Source organism: Tyto alba, unplaced genomic scaffold (assembly GCF_018691265.1).
Source record: "Tyto alba isolate M040663 unplaced genomic scaffold, T.alba_DEE_v4.0 Super-Scaffold_6, whole genome shotgun sequence".
Classification (NCBI taxonomy): Eukaryota; Metazoa; Chordata; class Aves; order Strigiformes; family Tytonidae; genus Tyto; species Tyto alba.
The window spans coordinates 20162797-20185306 of record NW_024881327.1 but is presented as its reverse complement, the minus strand read 5'-3'; the positions used below and the strand labels follow the sequence as shown (position 1 = coordinate 20185306).

At 38.1% G+C, this 22510-nt stretch overlaps 1 protein-coding gene across 2 annotated transcripts; it reads right to left on the bottom strand.

The window, feature by feature from the left end:
• Positions 1-3: 3 nt before the first annotated feature.
• On the bottom strand, positions 4-22281 carry PRIMPOL (primase and DNA directed polymerase). Of its 2 annotated transcripts, XM_032998974.2 has the most exons (13): positions 21440-22279; positions 15946-16130; positions 14784-14875; positions 13675-13816; positions 12081-12228; positions 6692-6982; positions 5083-5245; positions 3699-3796; positions 3220-3306; positions 3025-3133; positions 1816-1898; positions 1686-1732; positions 4-674 (listed from the first exon to the last, which is right to left on the bottom strand). In XM_032998974.2, exons 1-13 carry the CDS (start codon positions 21561-21563, stop codon positions 423-425), a joined length of 1821 nt encoding a protein of 606 aa, XP_032854865.2. In that variant the 5' UTR covers positions 21564-22279; the 3' UTR covers positions 4-422. The 2 variants fall into 2 exon arrangements, with proteins under 2 accessions (XP_032854865.2, XP_042663605.1); XM_042807671.1 differs by lacking the exon at positions 1686-1732 and having other exon boundaries at positions 551-674; positions 21440-22281.
• Between the last annotated feature and the right edge of the window lie 229 nt (positions 22282-22510).

Genomic DNA, 22510 nt, shown 5'->3' with positions numbered 1-22510 from the left:
CTATTTGACTTATCATTTATTTATTATTTTCTTACTATTTCTTATATTTACGATTATCAGTAGAAGTTGAACATACAGCTAACAAAACAGAAACCACACAGCAGAGAGCATTAAAAGCACTAAACTTGGAGCAGCATTCCTGACAAGTTTTCAGCCCAGTGCTCTTCAGCCCCTGTGTAATCTTCCCTGATCTCCTCAGGCCTGTTGCAGACCACCTGGCTGGGAGGATACTTGCTTGCTAGCAGTTAGTTGCTCAGTTTGTTGTCCTGCAGCTGGGGAGGAGCGCTTCCGAACTACAACGCAGTAGCTGTCTTCCACAGGAGGCAGGCGATACGCAAGCCAGGTCTGTCTGCTAGCCAGGTCTGTGGTTAGCCACTGCCTTCAGCACAAGGGTCCTGTTTCCTTAAAGCTTCCAAAAGAACTTAATCAGGAATTTCTTCCACGGCGTAATGCAGACTATCATTTGCAGCTTCAGCTAGTTCCACGTCTTCAGTAGCTTCCAGGAAACAGGCGTCATCGCTCGCTGTGTCCCACTCACTGTCTGACCACAGGAAGCCTTGAGGTGAGCTTTTTCCTAGAGATACTGAGCTTTTTGACAAGGCTGATGCATTAGAACGTGGTTTTGCTTTTTCTTCTGTGTTCTCTCTTTCATCCATTAGTGCATATTCTTCTTCCTTTTAGAAACAAGAATGCTACTTATTCCATATGAAAACAGTCCTCGTACCTTTAAGTGCTCTGATCTGAAAGTTTGAAACACGTACTATTACATATAATGGATACTACAGAAAGCTGGCCAGTAAGACACATTTTCTAGCACGTTCATTTATAGCCTCATTAACCTGGGGAAGCCTATTTTAATAGGAATAAAAATCTGCTTTTTTTTCTACAATAGTCTGTTGTATACAGCTTCTTAAAATAATACAAGGTTAAAACAAATTTTAGTGTCTATTTAAAGATACTGTCAGGATCTGAAAATGCATTTAAATTACACTTTCCATGAAATAGCACTAGTAGCTACAGATGATCTGCTTAAAGAGCTTAATGTGCCATTCTGCGGTATGCAATTTAAAAGTGTAAAGTGTAAATTGAAAAGTCGTGCCAACTCTCATTGCCTACTCAGTGAGAAAACTATTATGTTCAGGGCTTGGAATCTAGGTGCGGTATCAGGTTGGTTTAAATATTCTACCCAGATGGGCAAACATAAACTGCTTTAATACACCAAAATGGAGTTACGTGAACGTCAAATCTGATAGTCACTGACTGACTCCAGTGTTCCAGGAGCGCTTCTATTTTATCTGGCCCTTTGTGAAGTCAGACACACAGAGCAGAGCTTAACTTGGGCAGTTTTTTCCATTCTGCACCTGCCACGGTCTTGTGGTTTATGCACTGGGCACTGCTGTTCAGGCCAAGACAGAAGAAAGTCTTTAGTCCCAGGTGAAGTTAGGCTGTTCCAAACAACCTAAGCTTTATCTGTGCAGAGTGGTTTTGTGCCGAGTCTGCTGCTGGAGAACTTAAAGATGACTCTGGGGAGCTAGTGCAGCAGCACAGCTGCTCTGGGGAGCTGTTCTGTACCAGTGTAACTACTGTGTGGAGCTCAGCAGACTGGGGTGGTGGGGCTCTTCGGTGACTTCCAGAGACAGCTCTACTCAGAAGAACTTTAGCATATCGATAGGGCAACAACATACCTCTTTGAAAAGAGATGGGAGACATATCCTAGGTGGTAACGGAAAACCTAAATCAAATAGATGGCATTAATTCAAGTTAACAGTCGGAAAAGTGTGAAGTATAATTGCTTTGAAATCACCGAATACATACTTTGTGATTTGAAGTTATTCTCTCTGCAGACTGGATCATGACACTTTTGATACCAGACTTCCTTCTTTAGATCTACCAGAATCCTAAGATTGAAATAATTTACTTTTTAGTAACAGTATATAAATGAAGTGAATGTGTACAGTAGGAAACCGACACTAAAGGAACAGGTTTTGTTTGTCCCTATCTATGGATATTTCTTTCATGCTCTGATATACTTGTTGCATACTTTCGTACAGTCTTTTTTTTTTTTTTTTCAATAAACTTCAGGTTTCTTAAGTTAAAAATATGTTTCTTTTAAGGCTAACATTTGAAAGTGAAATTTAGTCAACTTCATTACATAAATCTTGGAAGAAAAAGTCATTAAAGTAGGATTAGTATATTGGACCGAACCGATTTTAATAAGATTTTGTTGCTGCTGCTGTTACAGATAATTTCATTGTAAGAACCAGATAAAATCACTATTTCCTGTCAACTGATTATACAATCCAGCTTTTTTCGCCATGCTTTAGAAACACCGACCTTCGAGCAACTTACTTGAGAAACACCAAGTTCATCTAGCATAGTGGCTGTGGGGGTTTTTTTATACCCTTGTTTCTCAAAAACACATTCCTTATCTGTCAGTTATTTAAAATGTTATATAGAATTATTTTTAAGTTAAAATATTTCTACTAATGATATACTGCAATTCTAATGTAATCTAAAAAACCTGACTTTTCAAGTCCTTGCAGAGTCACTAGCAAAGCTCATCTTGACTGAGGTGGTGGCAGGAGTTACCTTTGTCATTTTAATAGCATAAGAATGTAATTTAAGATGCACTGTAAATTCATTTAAAAGTGGTCTGTTTATCTTATTTCAGATTGTTCAGCTTTCTAGCTAAGAAGCATCAAAGCAGAGCATCACTTAATAGCTTTAACGTACTCTGACTTGTATGTTAGCATCTTTAGGCACGTGTTTTAAATAGCATGAGCATTCTAAGAAATACTACAAATACAAGTTCAGTTATCATGATGTAAATTCAAGGGGGAAAAAAGTCTGTGTGGGTTTTTTTTTTTAAAAAAAAAAAAGCACTGTATCCCCACAGAGCAAGAGAGCAGAAATTGTGACTGGTGCTGATTCTATCCATAAGAGTTTTTCAGCATTTTTATATAATTAATAGTTGAGCAGCAGAAGAAATGAAGCTGGTTTAAAGTGACTAGTTAAGGAACATACATTATGTTGTTACTTTTGTGAGCTCTTCCAATATTTTCACACCAACGGTAACCAGAAATATCATATACAAGTATTTCTCCCAGAGAAAAATAATTCCATCGCCGTATACCTGGGGGGGAGGAGGGGAATAAATAATGAATTCTTTAAAAATACTGCTGCAGAGCGCTCATTTGTAAATAGTAAAGTGGTTTTTACCTCCTTGTACCCCATCTTTATTAACCAAAGAACGAACAAAATAATCAATTTCTGGATATGGAGAATCCTGATAACCTTCCATGGGATCTGTTAAAACAAAGGCCACAGGTACATGTTTTTGCCACTGTAGTACGGAACGGTAACTCTTACGCATTCTGTAGACCACAGACAGAAAATGCACGTGAATCACACCCAATCCTGCAATAAAACCAGGGCCAAATCCTCTGTCGCTTTCCTGCAGATCTCTAAGCTGCGCCCCCCGCCCCCGAGGTGCAGAGGGAACTGGGCCAGAGTAGGACAGCTGTGGGAGGGTAAATGGCATTTGGGTGCTGCAGAGCACCCTTCCCTGCAGCTGTGCTCTGCCTCCCACCCAAAGCTAGCTGAAGAGAAGCCCCCCGAGAGGCTCTCGGGTGTGTGAGTCACAGTACATCTAATTTGAGAGTACGTTTTTCCTATACAGTAGAAAAGTCTGGAGGTACCTCTAGTGCTTCTGGTAGTTGGACTGTTTAAAAAAGCAGACATTTTTCTCTCCTCCTCTGAAAAGTCAGATGACAGAACTTTTGTGTCGTCCCTCGCTCTGAAGAAAAGAGAGAATACAGGGGGTGATTCCCGCAGCGAGACAGCCTGGTGTATCGCTGCTGCGAGGGAGCGCGGTGCCGGCCTGGGCCGCAGCAGCGCCCAGGACCAGGTGACCTCCAGAGCTCCCTGCCAACCTCAGCCGCGCCGGGAGCCCGGATGGTCCCTTCTGCTACCCCTCTAGCACGGTTTTTTCCCATTTTGACAGATTCCTCTGGCTTGCACCAGCAGAGGGCAGGGTTTTCCCCTCCAGGACGGCAAAACTTGGTCGTTGACAAGAATCCCGGGACTCGGCCATTTAAAAACTGCTGGTCCACGCCCTTACAGCAGTATTTACTCTAGATGCATTATTTATGCGTGTATACCCTTTGGGTGGTTTGATTTTTTTTTCGCCGCTCTACACTGAACTACTTTTCCTTTCCGTATTACTACCCGGAAGGAAGGCTGTGTGATCACCGAAGACTAAATTCAACACAGCAGAATTTCTCACCCACATTCACAACAGCCTCAGCCGCTACCTGTGATCTGAATACGCTGCGTGATTTATGCTGTGGGGCTGCTGGCATCGCCGCAGGTGCGGGAACATTTCAGGGTATGAAAACTGAAGTCACAACAAATACATATTTTTAATAAAGCATATACATAGTTTTATACAGATGGACCATTTTAACTTTCTGCTGCAGTAATGATTAGGATCATCGTAAAATATAGTCGGTGCAGAGTAAGCTATAGCAGAGGTTCAGATCAGATCCAGAAAGTCTGATTATTGCATGTACCGGTATCCAACATAAGGAATGGGAAATCTGTATGCAAGTAAACATGTACAAAAATCCTTTTTTTGTACATGTACCAAATGGGAAATCTGGTATGCAAGTAAACATGTACAAAAATCCTTTTTATTTTTTTATCATAATTTGCAAAATATTTAGATTCTTCATATTTAGTTGACTGGAAATCTGTAATTTTTCATTTTAGAACTATGCAGAATCTGACTAAACTTAATAATGGTTACATTTGGGCATTTTGAGTGTGCATAGTGAAATGATGCTCAACTCAGAAGCTGTACCACAATTTCTGTGTTCTTTAAACTTGTGAAGGTAAGTTAAAATAATAAGTCCCAAGAAGTTTTTTCTTCAAAAACAAGGAATTCCTCTGGAAACTCTTAAATTACACTGTAATGATGTTGATGGAATAACTGCCCATTGATAGGAGTTATTCATAACTGCTGCAAATCACTAAAATACGTATTTTAAAATATTTTAAATTCCACCAGAATTAAACAATTACCTAGTGTTGCAGATCAACGAGGAAAGAAAATATGCTTCTTCCAAGGAAACATTCTCTTCACAGTTAGGGACAAACTTATTATCCTCTGCTATCTTCAGAATCACATTTTTTCCTGCTTTTGATGATTTATACATCCGGAAATTTCTATTCTTTGTATAAACTCCTACAGGAAAACAAACATTTCTTAACATAACAATGCTGGCTAGGATTTATGATACTTAGTACTTGAAAACTAAACAATTTTCCTTAGACCCAATTGAGCATAAAAAACTGCACAATTATTTTAACCAGAAAGGACTTCATATTTCCTGTGGACCAAACGCCACTTGTCTGAAGCATGTATCAAGAGAATTCAATTCCAATCTCAAAAATAAACAACAAAAAATTGAGCAGGTACGTTAAACATTGCCTAATCTGTCTAAGAATTTATTGAGGAGGTGGGTGTTTTATTTGTGGGTTGCATTTAATTTTCATGAAGATAAAAGAACGCATACCACAAGAATGTCACATAGCTTTCTATCACTGCAGCCTCACGATGTAATTCAGTATTCCAGCTATTCTGATCTTAGCTTTCCAGTTCTGAGGTAATGTGTGTAACATAAATAATGAGGATGGTTAATTTGGGGGGACTGACATAAAATTCTTAAAAAGTGCTGCAGTAAACGATTTGTTTTTTCTTTAATTTCTGTGCATTAATATGTTTGAAGGAATTTTGTACAGCAGGTGCAAAGTAATCCTTCTGAATCAGTAATGCAGAAGCCTACTATAGGGCCAACTTTGGGATCACATTTCAACAAATCAGACATACTGAAGAGGTCAGCAATAAAAGTGATCCTGAATTCCATGAGAAGAATTTGAAGGAATTGGGGGTTCTTCAGAGAAGTCTGAGAAAAACCACAAGATAAAGTCCTCAAGTTCACAACATACCGCTGTACGAAAGCCTGCTGAGCTATTTTCATTTCACTGAGACGGAGCAGAAAGCAGAGAAAGCAGATAGGGGGATGGAGAGGGGTGGGACTTTAAACTAGTTTGACTATGGGTGTTGTGCTCCTGGAGATTTTTAACATTTTAGGACCACGAATAGGCTAAGCCCAACTGGGCTGTGAAGTGCCCAACCCCAAATTTCTATTCTGTCATTAAAACCTAACAACTGCCATTCCAAACAGAGGAAGCAGGCTCAATTCATACATGTAAAACAATACAGAAAGCCACGCCTGTAAGTCTTGTTTCGTAATTAAGCAGCTTCTACTTCAACTGAAATGACAAAAAACCAATATATGCTATCCTCTTTTAATCCAAATAGGGGCACTAAGTCCTTAGGAACAAAATTAATTACAGTGTCTTGTGTTGCAAGAGCTTCTTCAAACTTCATAACAAAATAAATGCAGTAATATAAGAAATACAATGGACCAAGACTCTAAGGCTCCTTTAAAGTACAGCATTTACGATCACAGCTTCAGCACATTTTGTATTTGGTTTAAATTCTGTCCGTAGGGACAACAGCAAGAACACTGTTGTTCTTATTGTCTGTAATCAAATATTAAGGAACATCTAATTTCTTAACCTTTGTTGCATCCCAAAGAGATTTAAAGGCACTGCTTACATTTACCTAGATCCACAAAAAGTCGCTTGTCACCTTCTTTATCGTTTACTATTAGAAAGGAAAACTCCAAATTTTCTCCCTGGTGTGATGTTTCCATATCCTTTGTTTTGCAAGCGATGGCTGGCCAGCCTTTGGAAGTATCTTCGACAGCTGTGAGGTTTGTAAGAGAACCATCTAATCCAACTCCTTCTGCAGAACACTGGAAAACACGGCCTGCTCCTTCTTCTGGAATCACATCAGCAGCTTTACTTTCCATTAACCTTATGGCAGGCTGCAAAATGGTTCTCACAAAGTTACCTGAAAAACAAACAAACAAAAAACCCCGAAAGCAGATAACATCATTTATGAGAACTTAACAGTTCCTGTGCAAACATTTTTCAAAACAGCCAAGATGGAAGTGGTTGGGGCTTAGGGCACTTTTTTCCCCTTATGAATTTTTTTAAAGCAATCTTTTGACCAGTACAGTGTACAAAATGGGTCTGGTTAATAACTAAGAAACCCATGCTTAGCAAGAATTTTTCCTAATATTTTTTTGTTGTTTTTTAAACATGAGAAAATAAACAGTTGTGCATATATTAATTGTATCATACAGCCATAATCTTCCCCGTTGCAATTTTACTACTGAGAACAGAGAGAACGGAGAAGCAAGATGACTTGGCAATCACCACATTAGAAATAAAGACAACATAATGAAACCGAAAGGCATAAACTGTCACTGCAGTTCCCCAAACTAAATTCAAAGTTCTAGATAAAAGCGCAAAATTGAAATAAGCCTTTGGTGTCTTTCAAAATCAGTTCTCCTACCCATCACACCCCCTGTACCTTTGCAGTTATTAAAGCCTCTGACAGACAAGATCTCAAGCTGCTCCCATGCTTGGGGCACTAATAATCTTGACTTAACGATTAGTATGGGGAAGACTTTTGCACTAAAATTTCCGTGAACCTGAACTTTCCACTAGAATGTCAGAAACTTACTGAACGGAGTTCAGTTTGGGTCTTCATGCTATCTTAGCAGGAACATTTCTGTTAATAGTTAGACTTAGCTGTTAATAGTAAGACTTGCTCAAATGCTTAATGTAGGACTTTGTTAATGACAGTGATACCAAAAAATACGTAGTCAAGGTCCTTTATAAAATGTAGTTTGATTTAATATTTCAATACCTCTTCAATACATGAGTAAAGCATTCCTATAGCTTTGCTATTACACAACTTATTTTTTTATCCAACCATAGGTAGTTTTTAATCATTTAGCTGAATATTTTTTCAGTAGCTAATGACAGCACACGATGACATTAACAAGCTCAGATTCAGGATTCTGAAAAGCTTGATCGTCTCTCTCACTACTGCTTTCCCTAATTTCACTTTTAGAATGATTAAAAAGGTTTACTTGCAGCTTCATTGTATATTAACTGATGTAAGAGCCTGACCAGGGATTACAGAACAATAAATTACTTTTATAAAGGCATTTTGTAATGGCTTTTCAAACTCCCAGTATTGTAATTCAACTCCCATGGTACCTCCAGGCCTTGCTAGATGGTAACCACAGACAGACAAATAAAAACCATGGCCAAATTACTTGCAGGAAGAAAGAAGAGAATAGAATAAAAACAGATATGGAAATAAAACTATGAAGTGGAAGTAATACTGACAAGGAGGATTCTGCAGCCGTTCGATGAAGCTTCAGTGGGGAACCTGAAAGAATATGAAATACAGCTCCTCCTGTGCTACCTGGCAGCAGAATGACTCCGTGGATCAAGCCTGAGTGTCACCATCCTCATAATTCATTACAGGACTGCTGAGGCACACAAATCATTCACAGTCATAGACAGTGTTTTGAGCCTGTGTGTTCAAATATGCTCACAGAATTTCTTAGGTTTACAACAATAGTTACTCGGATCTTCAGTTCAGGGAGGAAATGTACCTATTTCAGAAATTCAGTTTATTTCAATTACCATAGAAGTTAAAATATCTTTAAAAGTCCTGGTTGACCACTTCCTTTCTTTATGCATGCAATTTAAGCAACAATCACTCTGGTGTCAGGACAGCAAGGGTTCTGTCAGTGAAAGATTATTTTGGAAGTTAGTTCTTTATCATTCACACACAGCTTTGTTTTCTCTCTTCCCATTTCTTCTCGCTGGTCGGATGTGGGAACCAAACCTGAATTTCACACGTTTGATCCTTGACTGTATTGTGTGTTTTCATATTTGGGATTTGTCAACTGTGTAGATCAATGTAAATTCATTGATCTCCACAGCTTTCCTGTGGACCTACGTGATCTCTTGTGCTTTCTTACATGAGCTATGAACTCAGTCCCTGTATTTTAATTCTAACTAGTAACTAATTATTCCAAATGTTATATATTAAATGGGTTTTAAGCATACTTAACTTTTAGCCCAGGCACTTTGTGCATGACTCTTGACATAAAATTCTTATGAAACAGTACTATCTAAGATGTGATAGTTCGTATCCTAGTTTAACCCACATAAATACCACTAACTCATCTTAGAGTATTTTTACTAAACAGAACACCACAATAATGAATTAAAAGACAAAAACAAAAACAAAGCAACAAAAAAACCCAACACTTGAATGTGTCTAAAAAATGTTAACCCTTTTAAGTTTAGCATTAGGCAAAATCTTTCCATCACTTCAAATAATATATATTTTTTCATATGGATTCTGTGAAATTACTTTATGAAGTTATTTGCATTTTTAGTTATTTACTACAGCAGTGTTTTGCACAAAGTACAAAGCTAATACACTTTAAGCCAGGTTTGTCAAGCAGGTTACTAAAATGCATTAATGAAAAGTAGTGTGTAATATTATTGTTAACGCGCATGAATTTGACACTGACATTTACGTATCTCGATTATAAAAAAATCAGTTTTTACTGTGACTTCAATATCTTGTTGAAAAGGCGAAGACAGAACACAAATATGCAATCTCTATATTTTAAGTCTGACAGTAAACATGTCAAATTCATGTCACAGTGGAGACACAGAACACTTAAACTAATGGGGCTAGAATAAACAGCTCAAGCTTCTACTGAAAGAACTGACTAATGTAATTTAGTTATCAAGTTCACAGGCTAAAATTGCTGTCATACCAAATTATTTATAATCCATGTATTACTTAAGAGTTTTATAGTGGCAGAGGAGCTAAAGACCATACTTTTGAACTAAAAATTGCAGTATCCCATTTAAGTCTTTAGGGTTTGTAGCTGTTACCACGGTGTCACATCAAAAATAACTGCTCCGTGTCACCCTTAGGGCTGGCAGCCAATATTATAATATTGACAGTTTGCTTAGCCCGATGTGAGCTGCTCCTGGTTTAGGGACACAGATACCACTGCTCCTAAAAATGAGAAATAGGGTTTTTAATGTTAAAGCTGAAAACAAATTGGTTCTGCGAAATCCTGTGGCCTCTTTGTGCTGGAGTAAGGATCTGAACTGTGGCCTGAAGTGATACTTAGGCCATGGACCACACATGTATATTAAAATGATTAGGGTAAAAAAAAATTTGTACATACACACAGGCCTACAAGATCCAGCTTCTCCCCAGAGTTTGCTCTACTCCTCCCGCTGTTCATGCTGACGACAGCTTTCATAGATGATTCCGCAGAGCAACACAAAACGTGTCAATTCTACACAACTTTGATCCAACAGTACACGTTTTTCCCATGAAATAACTAGGCAATTCAAAAGGAAAATAAGACCTTCTTTAATGCTGTACTGGCCTAGAAAGAAGTCTAGCACTGTGTCATTAACGATAGCACCACTGTGCTGTCATCAAGTACTAAAAGCAAAGACCCCATCTTCCCTGTGCTCCTGGGCTGGTTTGGGCTGGGACAGTTAATTTTCTCCTGTGGATGAGTCCGCGTGGGAGCAGGGTGCCCCAAAGCGTCTGTGGCTGTGGATAAGTCCACACCAGAGCAGGTACATCTCGAAGCATCTGTGGCTGTGGTTGTGTCTGTGCCGCAGCAGAGCCTGTGGCTCACTGATAAGGCTCCACTTGGAGCAGGTACAACCCTGCGGGACCGCAGTCTGCGGGTAAGCCCAAGCTGGAGCTGGAGCAAGGGCAGGAGTTCATGGCAATGTTAAACTCTATGACCTGGCCCAAAGGGACCAGGGCTGCGGATTGTAATGGAAATACCTTAAATTGTTGTAAACCGTGGTTTGAGTTGCGTGGTATAGGAGTCACTACAGCAGGAACCACCCGAACCAGGGGAGGAGCAGCCTCACAAGAAGCAGCGCACGCGCAGCCGTGACCCAGCCTGAGCTGGCTTTGGTGCCCAGTAACTCCACACAACACACCACCTCTCCTGTCCTGGGTGACCACCACAGGAGATGGAGCCCAAAGTCATGCACTAAATGAACTCAACGGACATTTTGTGGACATTTGTGAACATTTTACAGACATTTCACAAGGGTGGTCCATAGACTAAGGGAATGCTGTCTGTGTATTATCTCAAAGGGTGGCGGCGGTGAATGAGGATATACTGGATAGCGTGAGACCAGAGCATGATGTAAATGGTACGGGATAAGGGATGGAGGATGTGCTAGTTTTGGTTGGGATAGAGTTAATTTTCTTCATAGCAGCTAGTATGGAGCTATGTTTTGGATGTGTGCTGAAAATACTGTTGATAATCCAGGGATGTTTCTGTTATTGCTGAGCAGTGCTCTGTATATACACAAGATGAAGAAATTCAACATTAACTTTTCTTAATGCTCACCACTAACACCTCAGTGCTTCACAAACATTATTTTTAATGTGTGTTCAAAATAATTCTGTGAAGCGAGGAGGTATTATTATACTTATTTTAAAAATGGAGTCACAACAAACAGTGGTGAACTGGCAATTCTTTGTGTTGGAGTTGCCATATCCTATGAAATCCCAACTTACATCAACAATTAAAATTGCTTTCGGCTTTCTCTTAATCACATTTATGCACAGGTAGGTTGAAACCATCTTTGTCCTACCTTTCTGATCCCATGTTGAGCACAAACCAACTGCATTTACAGTCAATAATTGTAGCTTTAATTGTTAAGACTGACATTAATCTGAAAATTAAGGAGTCATAGCCACACTGTAAAACAATTTTCAAGCCAAAAGCCAGTCTTGCCAGTAGTTTTGTAAATAAAACTCACAGGCACAAAAAAAAATACAAGTTACATTTTGCAAACACAAAAATGCTACTTATAGAAAAAGGAAATTGAATATGAGTTGAGAAATACAAGGCTTAATGAAATAGAAATAGGTAGTAATTTCTGCTGGGAATACATATTTATTTCCACATATAATTCCATTAAAATAAATATTCAAATGTAAAATGGCACTGTACAAAGTCAAAATCTCACCTTTCATTTCTAGGTGTAAGAGAAAAGAACATACTTACCAACATGAATATTATCCTTGAATACAGCCTTTTCAGGTAGAAATATTAAGTGTCGACTGAATTTTTCATCAGTACTGGAATCTAAATTCAAGACATCTTTGGCTGAACAATTTACATCATAAAGTTCCTTTAATTTTTGGCTGACAAGCTGAAAATATAAACATTAATTAGGCTGTTTTCTCCAGCATTTTTAATAGTGGTATCTATAAAACCTAACACAAATACAGATTCTACATAATTTTTTTTTTAAGTTTTTTTTCCCTCATTTTGAGCATACAATTAATTTAATTCAAAGTAACTCATGACATTGCAAATTTTAACCAAATTTGACATAGATTGTATTTCCTGAAATAAGCAAGTCATTGAATATACTAAGAGTGATAAGCTGAGCAGATTTTCAGTTTTTTGGGTCAAAGACTAATTTAATAGCTTTATCTTCTGATTTTTTCCACCACAAAGCAGTTCACACCCACAGTAACAGTGTTTGTTTAGCAGGCTTACCTAGAATGGAAGACAGAAGCTATCATGATACAAAGGGTTGGTATGCTAATTCACTGGTATGACACAATGAACACTAAGGGGAAAACATAAGATGCTTGGCTCTAAAATAGCTCTAAAAATTTTTTATAAGCTAAGCTTGTGATTACTCATGCTTAGGACTGGGACTCAGAACCTAAGGGTCTGGAAGCTTAGGGTTTCAGCATTTCAGATCCCCCACCCAGCAAATCCAAAGTTCTCTTCTCAACCTGAGGAATCTCTAGATTTCAGAACTGATCGACAACTGAATAAACTTCTCCAGATTCTGTGTCAATGGAGGGTTCTTTACAAAGAAACGACCTCAATCATCATCATCTTTCTTTCCTTTCTAGCTAGGAACACGTAAACATCGGAAGTCTAACAAATAAATGGCCACTCACAAAGAGATTTTATTGGAACAGAAGATATTCTTCTAAAAACCTGCTTTACTTTCCAACTCTGTCATACTGAATTTGCAGTAGAGCTCATTTCCCAACCAAATTTTCAATAAAGTGGAAATTTGTACTATTTAATAAAATTGAGAATTAGCAGAGATATTTAGGTACCAAATTGGTAACTGCAGTCACCTGATGTTCTCTACATCATCATTTAACTCAACTATAATAAACTGCCACCTGATGACACCAAAAATCAGGAGGGATTTATCTAAGCCTTGATATATGACTGCATCAGTTGGCAAAGGAAATGAACTGAGGAATATCTGAATGGAACTTTTACTGGTGCTACTCTGAAGAATACTTAAACATTCCTTCAGTTTTACAGCTTTGAAGTGGCAGAGCACATAAAACAATATGCAAAAGCAAACTTATCTGTAAGCCTACACTGAATACAAACATTCCAACAACCATCATTCTCTATTTCTTCCTTTCACTTAAAGGAGAGAACCTTTGCTTTAACTAAACCGGTACTTTTTACTTCACTACAAATAACCACTAGGTCTACAATTCTTTTTCATTTTACTACAGAATAATCATGATAAAGTAGTAAATGCTTCGGTTTCATATTATATCAACAACAAGTTCATATTAATCTACAACATGGTTTTGCTCCGGTTTACCTCAATTAACTTTGCAACCATACTCTTGCCATCTGCACCAAGATTTGCTGGTTTGTAGAACTCCAAATCAAAATAAAGTTTGCAAGCATCTTTTTCAGGAATTACTTCATAGCAATGCATAAGACTTGTTTTATAACCTTTCCTAAGGAAAAACAAAAATCATAACCTGTCATGATAAACATTATACATACTTACCAGCTGCAAACAAGGATCCCACAAGTCCTAAATATTCTTTTATTTTTCAAACAACCACCCATCTTAAAATAAATAGCAGCCCTATAACACTTTGAAAAATTTGTAGCTAACTTCAGCATCAAGTACCAACAAATATATTTATCTGGCCTAGAAATCAAGTTTGTATTCTCTTTCCCATCCCCCCAAGTCTTACAATAAATACTGTCAACAGAAACGCTGTTAAGAATTTAAGGAATGATGGAAACTATAGTCGAAAACTTATTAAATTATCACTCATATGTCTAAAGCACTAAAAATGAGGTTACATAGACTTTTTTTTAACTAAATTAAAAATTAATCTAATTTTCACATTGAGAAAAAAACAAGTTTACTTTTCATATAAAACTTGACTCTCAGATTTCTTTTACTTTATAATTGTTTTATTGTAAAACAAAAAAGTTGAGGGAAAAAAAGTTCAGCACATGACCAGATTGTCAATACTTCATCATGCAAATACAAAACCATAGCCCAGTAACCAGACATTTATATTAATGCCCATTTAAACTGATGTATGACTAATCACAGAAATATATTTGTGTCACGTCTTGGTATGATCCCCTGAGGAAAGCTGGCAGCAAAAGCAAATCTACTGCTATTAGATTTAAGTTCAGTAGACAGCGCCCTTAATTCACAGGAAATAACACCAGTCTGCCACTCAAAGTTGAAACCCACTGTAGAATAGATTGGTTTGTCCTTATGAAGATTGTCCCCATAGGCAAGATCAAACCTCAGGCAACCCATTACAACTTTGTGCTAGTCAGAGCAGCAGACGGTTACTGGGGATAGCTATGCAGTAACAGCTATTATTTGATAATAGTATATCCAGTATACTATTATCTTATGGTAACACATAGGGTACCTTTTCAAATACTCACGTGTAATAAAACCAGAGCTCTTTGTATGTTGTCACAAGGTAAAACCTCTGTCCACTTTGCGTGTTCTTTTCCAAAGCAAATACATGAACATCCTTTTTAAATAAAAACACTGAGGTTGTTTTTTTTTTCTCCAAAGAACCAGTTAATATCTTCAGAAGTTCCTATTTGACATTCATTTCTTTGGTCAAAAGTTAGTAAATACTTGAAAACTTTAAGTAGAACACCTTTTCAAGGCTTTTTCAAGAGAAGTAGCATCTATTTTAATTAAGGATATCATTCTGATTTCAGTTACATGAGTAAAAAGTTGAAGCTTTGATTTGTTGTGCATTAATGTAAACTCTGCTTCCTCTGTAAGGTCTTTTTTCTGATCAGTGGCAAGTGCATCTAACATGAATAATGTCCTGAAGGGAACAACCTCATGAACATGATGGCAGCATATGGCTTTACAGCCAATATTTTTTAGATTCTATATTATTTAAATCCAAAAATGGAAATCTGAAAACACAACAAAAACCTACTGCCAAGCCAGCAAGAGCACATTTTTGAAAAGAACCTGTCAGGATTACTTAAACACCTAAAACAGTGTGGAGAAAACCCCCGTATTTTCTTTAAAAACAGCAATCAATTTGAAAAGTATTAAACTGAAAACAGAGGATATATTTTGCGTAACATTTATTTGGCTCATCACTTCTTATCATCTGAACTTGCTACTCTGATGCCATTGGAGAGTTTTATTGGTTTTATTTTGCCTCTGCCTCCTATTTACCTCTTTATCTTCCTCAGTTTTTTCCTCCTCTTTCTTCCCACTCAACCTCCCCCCCTTCTCCTGCCAACCCTGACTGCTTGCTCGTCCTCAGAAGGAACAAATCTATCAGTGCAATGTTACCGAAAAGCACTTTTATTGTCAGAGGTTAACATCACATATAAATTTGAAAGTTAGAACTAGTATTTCTTAGAGCTACCTCCAGTGTAGCATGATCCCCTACAAAGACAAAAAAAATACTTGCTGTTTCAGGACAGGGAAAAAGGAAAACAAAGAAGAAAAAAAAAAAAAAGAGATCCTGCAATTTAATAAAAACTTTATCATCAACCAAGATTTTAAGTGAAGTTCAACCTTGAAAGTACCTAAAGAGTAGAGACATTCACCTAAAAAATAATTTACCTCTTTGCAGGTTTTTACATAATTGAAAGCTTCAGCCTGCCGACAAAATATTTTCCAAACAGAGGATGGTAGAAGAGGTTTGGACAATTTTGGCCTATAAACTGGAGGAAGAGGGTTTCTTTCGTAGTGAGATGCTAGTTCTTCCACTTTCTTCAGTCTTTCTTCCCATTTTCTCTTCATTTGTCCTAAAGCAATTACAAGTAGTCAAATCAGTATCAATTTCTGTTTGTGACTCAACTTTAATATATCCTGTACTCATCACTGCTTTTGATTCCCGTTTTGTTGAGCATACTTTATTAACTGAGAGTAGCCTATATTCCAAATCAACATCTAACCTTGCTATGATACTCATTTTTACATTAAATCTTTCCACATAGTTCTGGAAGTAAAAGATCTTCATATTAATACTATGAAAGATAAACACAACAGAACAGACACAACAAGTGAACGCCTAGGAAATTTCATTTTTGTTTACAGAACGGTATTACATTCCTCCTCAAGTAGCATACAAACTGTTAACTAGCCATACAACATTAGTAAGGAGTGGAAAAATACTATTATTTCTGCTTTATGGTTGGAGAGACAAATGAGATAATTAATTTGTATGGGTCATACAGCACATGAGTTCCTGAGAAAAATTAAGATTTCGGTGACTCTAACTCTGAGCTCTAGTATGTTGAAGTAAAAGAATTGAAATCCAAAATAAGGGCTCCATTCTCCACTGCTGACCTTTGCTATTGATCAGTAATACTTTCACCTGCTTTAAAATCTCATGTACTTTCTTGCAAAATTAGGATAGCAATCTTATCTCTTTTCAAGAAATAGCACGTGAATGCAGTAATGCTTGCTATCTTGCAACCTTTAAACTTCTAGTTACATAAAGTAATCCAAATGCTACAAAGTAACGTATTATAAATGCTACAAAGTAACACGCATTAATGTACATATCATTATTTGTAAATTTAATTAACTTTTTTCCTGGGATAATTCATTGTCCCACTGAACAGATGCAAACCGGTAAAGAGCACTGCTAAGAAACCATGAAACAGAGGAAGAAGGGCAAGAAGTAACAAATATGAAGGTCCATCTTTTTGTTCTTCTACTTGGTTCTCATAGCAACACTCCAACTGCAATGAAAGATAAAAATGGAAATGACTGTACTCAACCATATTCAAACCTTTAACAAGCTGGATCCACAAGGTGAGTTTAAGTGTTTAAATATTCTTGTGGGCCTTGAGGCCCAAATTTTAGATCCTCTGAATCCTCCCTCCAAGTTTTCCACAGTAAAGGTTCCTGGACACCTACATTTCTGCCCACGGTACCCCTAAGCCTGCCTGTGTTTTGATAGTTTAGTGCCTATGTCAAATCTAAATAACAGAATGTTTTTTTCTCTTATGGGAGTCAAACATCTCTATAGGCCTTGTCAGCCTCCTGACATGTGAATTTCCTCCACTCCCTTCCTTTTCATGCAATTAGTTTCTTATTTGTGAATGAAAAATTAAATTATAGACAGCAATCACCATTTCTCAGAAGTGCTAGCAGAACTTTCAGTTTCATTTTGGTGCTGTTGGCTCTGCTGTAAATTAATTGGGTGCAAAAAACATTGCCTAGATCAGCACTTTCCCACAAAGCGACCATTAAAAAGAAGGTAAGCGAAGGAGAATTCTCATCATTTTCTTCTCATTTTAAACTTCCTCGTTAGATCATGACATATTTTTGCAGAAACACAGCTGGGAAGATATCTGAACCTGGGATAGGGTTGATTACCCTTACTTTTAGCTGAGATCTATCACTTCTCTTGCAGTCCAAACACTCTCGGATTCTCAGCAGTCTAAAATGTCAGGTCTTTTCCAAAGTAACTTCAGCTCCTGTGTCAACTATACCTAATACAACACATCTGCTTCAAGCACATACAATCTACACTTACAGACTAGACTTCTGAGTTTACTGGGAAATTCCCACTTCATCTTCTTCTCTTCTGTCCCGCCAGAAGGAAGGGGAGTACATATTTTTATTTTATTTGCCAGAAATAAATTTTGTCACCAACATGTTTCAACTTCATTGGTTTTGACTCAGCAGGATGAATGCATGGACCCTGGGAAAATGTATATCCTGGGAGATGACTTAAAGAACTTGCTATTTCATTTTCCCCTTTTGATGGAAGATTATTTCTTTTATTAGTGACGAGGACAGTGACAATCTGTTATTTTTACACCTTAGATGGCTGAGGGTTTGTTTGGGTTTTTTTTATTTATTTATTTTTAAACAAATGGTCTTGCCGTTTCAGAAACAGCAATTTTCTCCCTCATGTTACAGGGGAAAAACAAACACAAATGTATGATTTTATCATATGTGTCTCTATATTTTAGTAAAACAAACAAAAAAGAAACATGTTAAAAAATGGGGTAACGGCTTTAAACTGAAAGAGGGTAGATTTAGATTAGCTAATAGGAAGAAATTCTTCACTGTGAGAGTGGTGAGACACTGGCACAGGGTGCCCAGAGCAGCTGTGGCTGCCCCCTCCCTGGCAGGGTTCAAGGCCAGGTTGGACGGGGCTGGGAGCAACCTGGGCTGGGGGAAGGTGTCCCTGCCCATGGCAGGGGGGTTGGAACTGGATGGTCTTTAAGGTCCCTTCCAACCTAAACCATTCTATTAGCCTATAAAAAATCTGTAACAATTATGACAAAACACACTATCCACACCTGCTGAGAAATAAAGCCTAGACATGCAAATCAATCGCTGGCCAAAGTAAGATGATTACATTTGTTTCCTGGTCTGTGTGTGTCATGCAACATAGCTCTATAACAGAATTCATGCACCTCAACACTAATAAATCCATGAGATTTTCTCCCAACTGCTGATTCAGCCTTAGAAGAACATATTTAGTAACTTCCTCCTGTTATAAATTGAGACCACAATGGATCATAATCCAATTATAATGTTATTAATTATAGCAAGTAGAATATGAGCAAAGACAGCGCTGGACGGCAGGGGAGTCTGCGCTCCGCCAACTGCTGCACTGATCAGTTCAAACAGTCCCTTTTTACACATCTTTACATCCGTGGCCGTGAAGTAGTGGAGGCACTCTGCGCATGCTTCAGTTGTTGTTAGGGGGGTCGTTTTCTGCCTTCCAGTGGTTGTTGAGTAAGAAGTCTTCCTCCTTTGTTCCATAGTTGATCCCTCACTCATATGTCCTTATAAGGAGTTGTTCGTTCGTTCGTCCTACCTCTGCCAGTTCCTCAGAACACCCTGGTTATCTTTGAGCAGTACCTCTTCTGCTAGCACAAGCGGTATCTGGTTTGTGTAAGCAATTGTGGTTATCTTAACTCACACAAGCGGTGTCTGGCTGCTGTTTGCATAAGCGATTTTCTGTCTTTTGTTGCCTAACCTTTACATTGAGCTTAACATAAATTTCAATAAACAATACCCTAGTTCATAGTTTCTTACAATCCCCCCTTTTTCTTTTATCCTATTATTGTTTATTAGACGCTACTTTCATTTTCGGCACTGCAAGCAAACCTTTTTCCACAATCCCAACATTTATCATAACACTCACAAGATAATACCTTACAATTACAATCATAGTTTTCACGTGGCATAACGCACTCACAACAATCTTCATCATCTTCATCTTCATTAGTAGATACACTTTTATAATCTGTCTCAGACCCCGTAGTTAGAATAAGCAGTTTAGCTATGTCAAACCGCTCCTTAATAAAATGTAAAATATAGCGTAATATGCATGGTCCAAATATAAGCCCCAGAATCAACATAATAAGCGGTCCTGCTAAAGCAGACAACAAAGTGGTTAGCCAAGGTGAAACGTTAAACCAGTTTTCATACCATGATCTGCCCACCTCACGATCTTTTTTACGATGATCTAACCTTTTCTGAAGTTCAGACATGGTGTCTTGGACTACTCCCGTATGGTCAGCAAAAGAACAACATTCTTCATTGAGAGCTACACATAACCCTCCTTCCTTCAAGAACAATAGGTCTAATCCTCTTCTATTTTGCAACACTACTTCTGATAAAGACTTTACTGAAGTGGCTAAACTTTGAATAGATTGTTCTATTTTTGCTAAATCTTCATCTACAGCCATCTGCAAACTTTGTAATTCCTGACCTTTTACTAGGGATGCTATGCCTGTACCTGCTCCAACTCTGCCCGCTATCAGCAGTGTAGCTAGGGTTACTACTGTAACTGGCTCTCGTTTTTGTCTATTCAGGTCTCCTTCAAAGTGGCGTAGCACCTCCTCAGAGGTGTGATAGATCAGACGAGGAACAATAATCACCTGTACGCAAAATTGAGATTGATTAAACACATTTAGGGATAGGCAAGGCGTTACTCCGATGTCTGAACAAACCCACTTAGCTCCTGATGGCGGGATAGCCCACTTGTCATTTTGATTCTTGTGTTTCTCTATATTGGTGTTAGTGACTGTTCGGTTGCATAAAGACTGATACTTTTCGGGCACTGTACCTATACATTTTCCTTGACCTGTTATTGATCGAATAGTAATTCCTTGCGTATGGTTTCTCTGGTCATCCCATGGACATTCTCGTGGATTTGAACCATTAGACCATTGAATCCTACCTGGTTTTCCAATTGCCTCAAAATATGGTGGTCTAACATTATAACATAACCAACATTCTGCAGTTAAATTTGGTTTGCTTTCATTAAGGGCACGATAAGAGGCTTGCATTAGGTTCCATAAAGGGTCTTGGGATTCTGGCAACTCTAGTTCCCTGGATAAGGAACATTTAGTCACAATGTCATTAGTTGTTTCCGAAAGGGAATCTGGAGAAGGGGTTACAACAATTACGGGGGCAACCTTTTCTTTAGAAAGAGTGGGTGGATTCAGGACCAGGTTTGGTCCTACCGGTAAGGGATCGTGGGGCATCGGTTTCTTCATTATTTGAAAAATTCCTCCTCTGTCTGCACCTGTTTCCCAATATCTAATTCCCCAATATTTCCCTGCCAGCCAAAAGTCCTGAGCAGGATTTTTTATAGTTATATTGATGCCCACACAAGGAATCGGTTGACTTAAGCAATGACCCCATCGATCTCCGTTTAATTTAGGTCTCTTACATCCTTCTGGTGACCACTTTATTTCTAGATATTGGTCTCCAGGTACGGACCACTCAGAGGCCCATGTTTCGCACCCCCAATATGCACAACAATAATGACCTGGAGAATTACAGTATCCTTTACCAGGGTTTGATGCTGGACATACATAAATTGGTTTGCATATATCCGCTACATCTCTACGATCTTCTTCAGTAATTAGATTATGCAAACTTACATTGAAACTAACTGTGCCCGGTGTAGTTCGTGCTTGGATTGGATTATTTGGATATTTTATGTTCGTTATTGTCCAGTTCATAGGTTCATGAGGGTTTCCATTTGCTTGGGTTATTATCAATAACAAAACTAACGGTATACCAGGAAAAAGGGTGTCTGTCAATTTTGCCAATTTAAGTATATTTTTACCAGTCCTGGGGAAGTTCGGCCATTGCTGCTTTTGCGTCCCGTTGTTCTGGTTCTTTTCTCCACAGTTTATTCCTCCTCTGCCTCGCCCGTTGACTCGGTTGCTTCGAGCCACGGGGTGTACCATCTTCTCGGCAGCAAGGGAATTTTTCAGGAGAACAGCTGCTCCGGGCTTTCTGCCTGTTTACATAGGCTTCCCACTTTGTAGCTTTAACTAATGGGACAAAGCAAGACACAGTTAGCACTTCCCTTCTGCACTTTATAACCAGGATTTCAGCTACAAAGGGGACTGGTTCGTTGGAATGGTAACAATAATATTGAGGGTTTATTCCTTTGGTGTTTAGACTCTAATTGTTTTAATTTCCACTCAGTGAGAGTTCTTTGGATTCTCCAACACTGTGTGCAAACTCCTATTGGAGGGTATCCACATTCACAGTGTGTCCACCATTTATCCTGGCATACCTTACACCTAAAACAAGCAAATGGATAACAATTGCAGTTCAAATCATTACACCTAATTCGTATATCTAGAGTGCATATATTATTTACATCAGCATATCTTCTATATTCAATATTGTGTGGTTGCATAAGTTTAGCAATTTCCTTCAACACACTTTGTACGCTTCCATATGTAATAAATAAACAAATAAATAATTATTGCGAATATAAACAACAATACACACTTTATACCAAAAGGTAACGCAGCAAAATAATCAAATAAAGTCTCTATCATTACGTTATCTTTTCAGGGTTATCTCCAGGTGTCACCTGGAGTACTGATTACTTTCCAGTGGGGTCTCGTCACTGGGCCTTTAATGCGACTGGCATGAGTCCATCCACGCTCAGCAGTCCGGACAGCTGTTTCTGTTGTAAACAATATCCTAGTTCATAGTTTCTTACACTCCCTAATGCTAAATTTCTTAATGTTAATGAAAATTAGCTTAGTTATCCTCATGTTGAGCTGAACTGTGTCATAATGACAAACACTCCTCATCTTCCCTCAGCAACCACAAGAAGCGTCAGACCTGGATCTTGAGCTCCTAACAAGAAAAGTAGCTTCTACAATTAAGATTC

What these genes read in the sequence shown, in the direction of transcription:
- PRIMPOL (XM_032998974.2), bottom strand. Translation starts at nt 21,563, where the DNA reads ATGGTACACCCCGTGGCTCGAAGCAACCGAGTCAACGGGCGAGGCAGA. An exon ending in TCGTTGATCTGCAACACTAG is followed by an intron (nt 3,797 to 5,082) that starts GTAATTGTTTAA and finishes TCTTTTCTTCAG; the next exon opens with AGCGAGGGACGACACAAAAG. An exon ending in GAATAACTTCAAATCACAAA is followed by an intron (nt 1,733 to 1,815) that starts GTATGTATTCGG and finishes TATTTGATTTAG; the next exon opens with GTTTTCCGTTACCACCTAGG.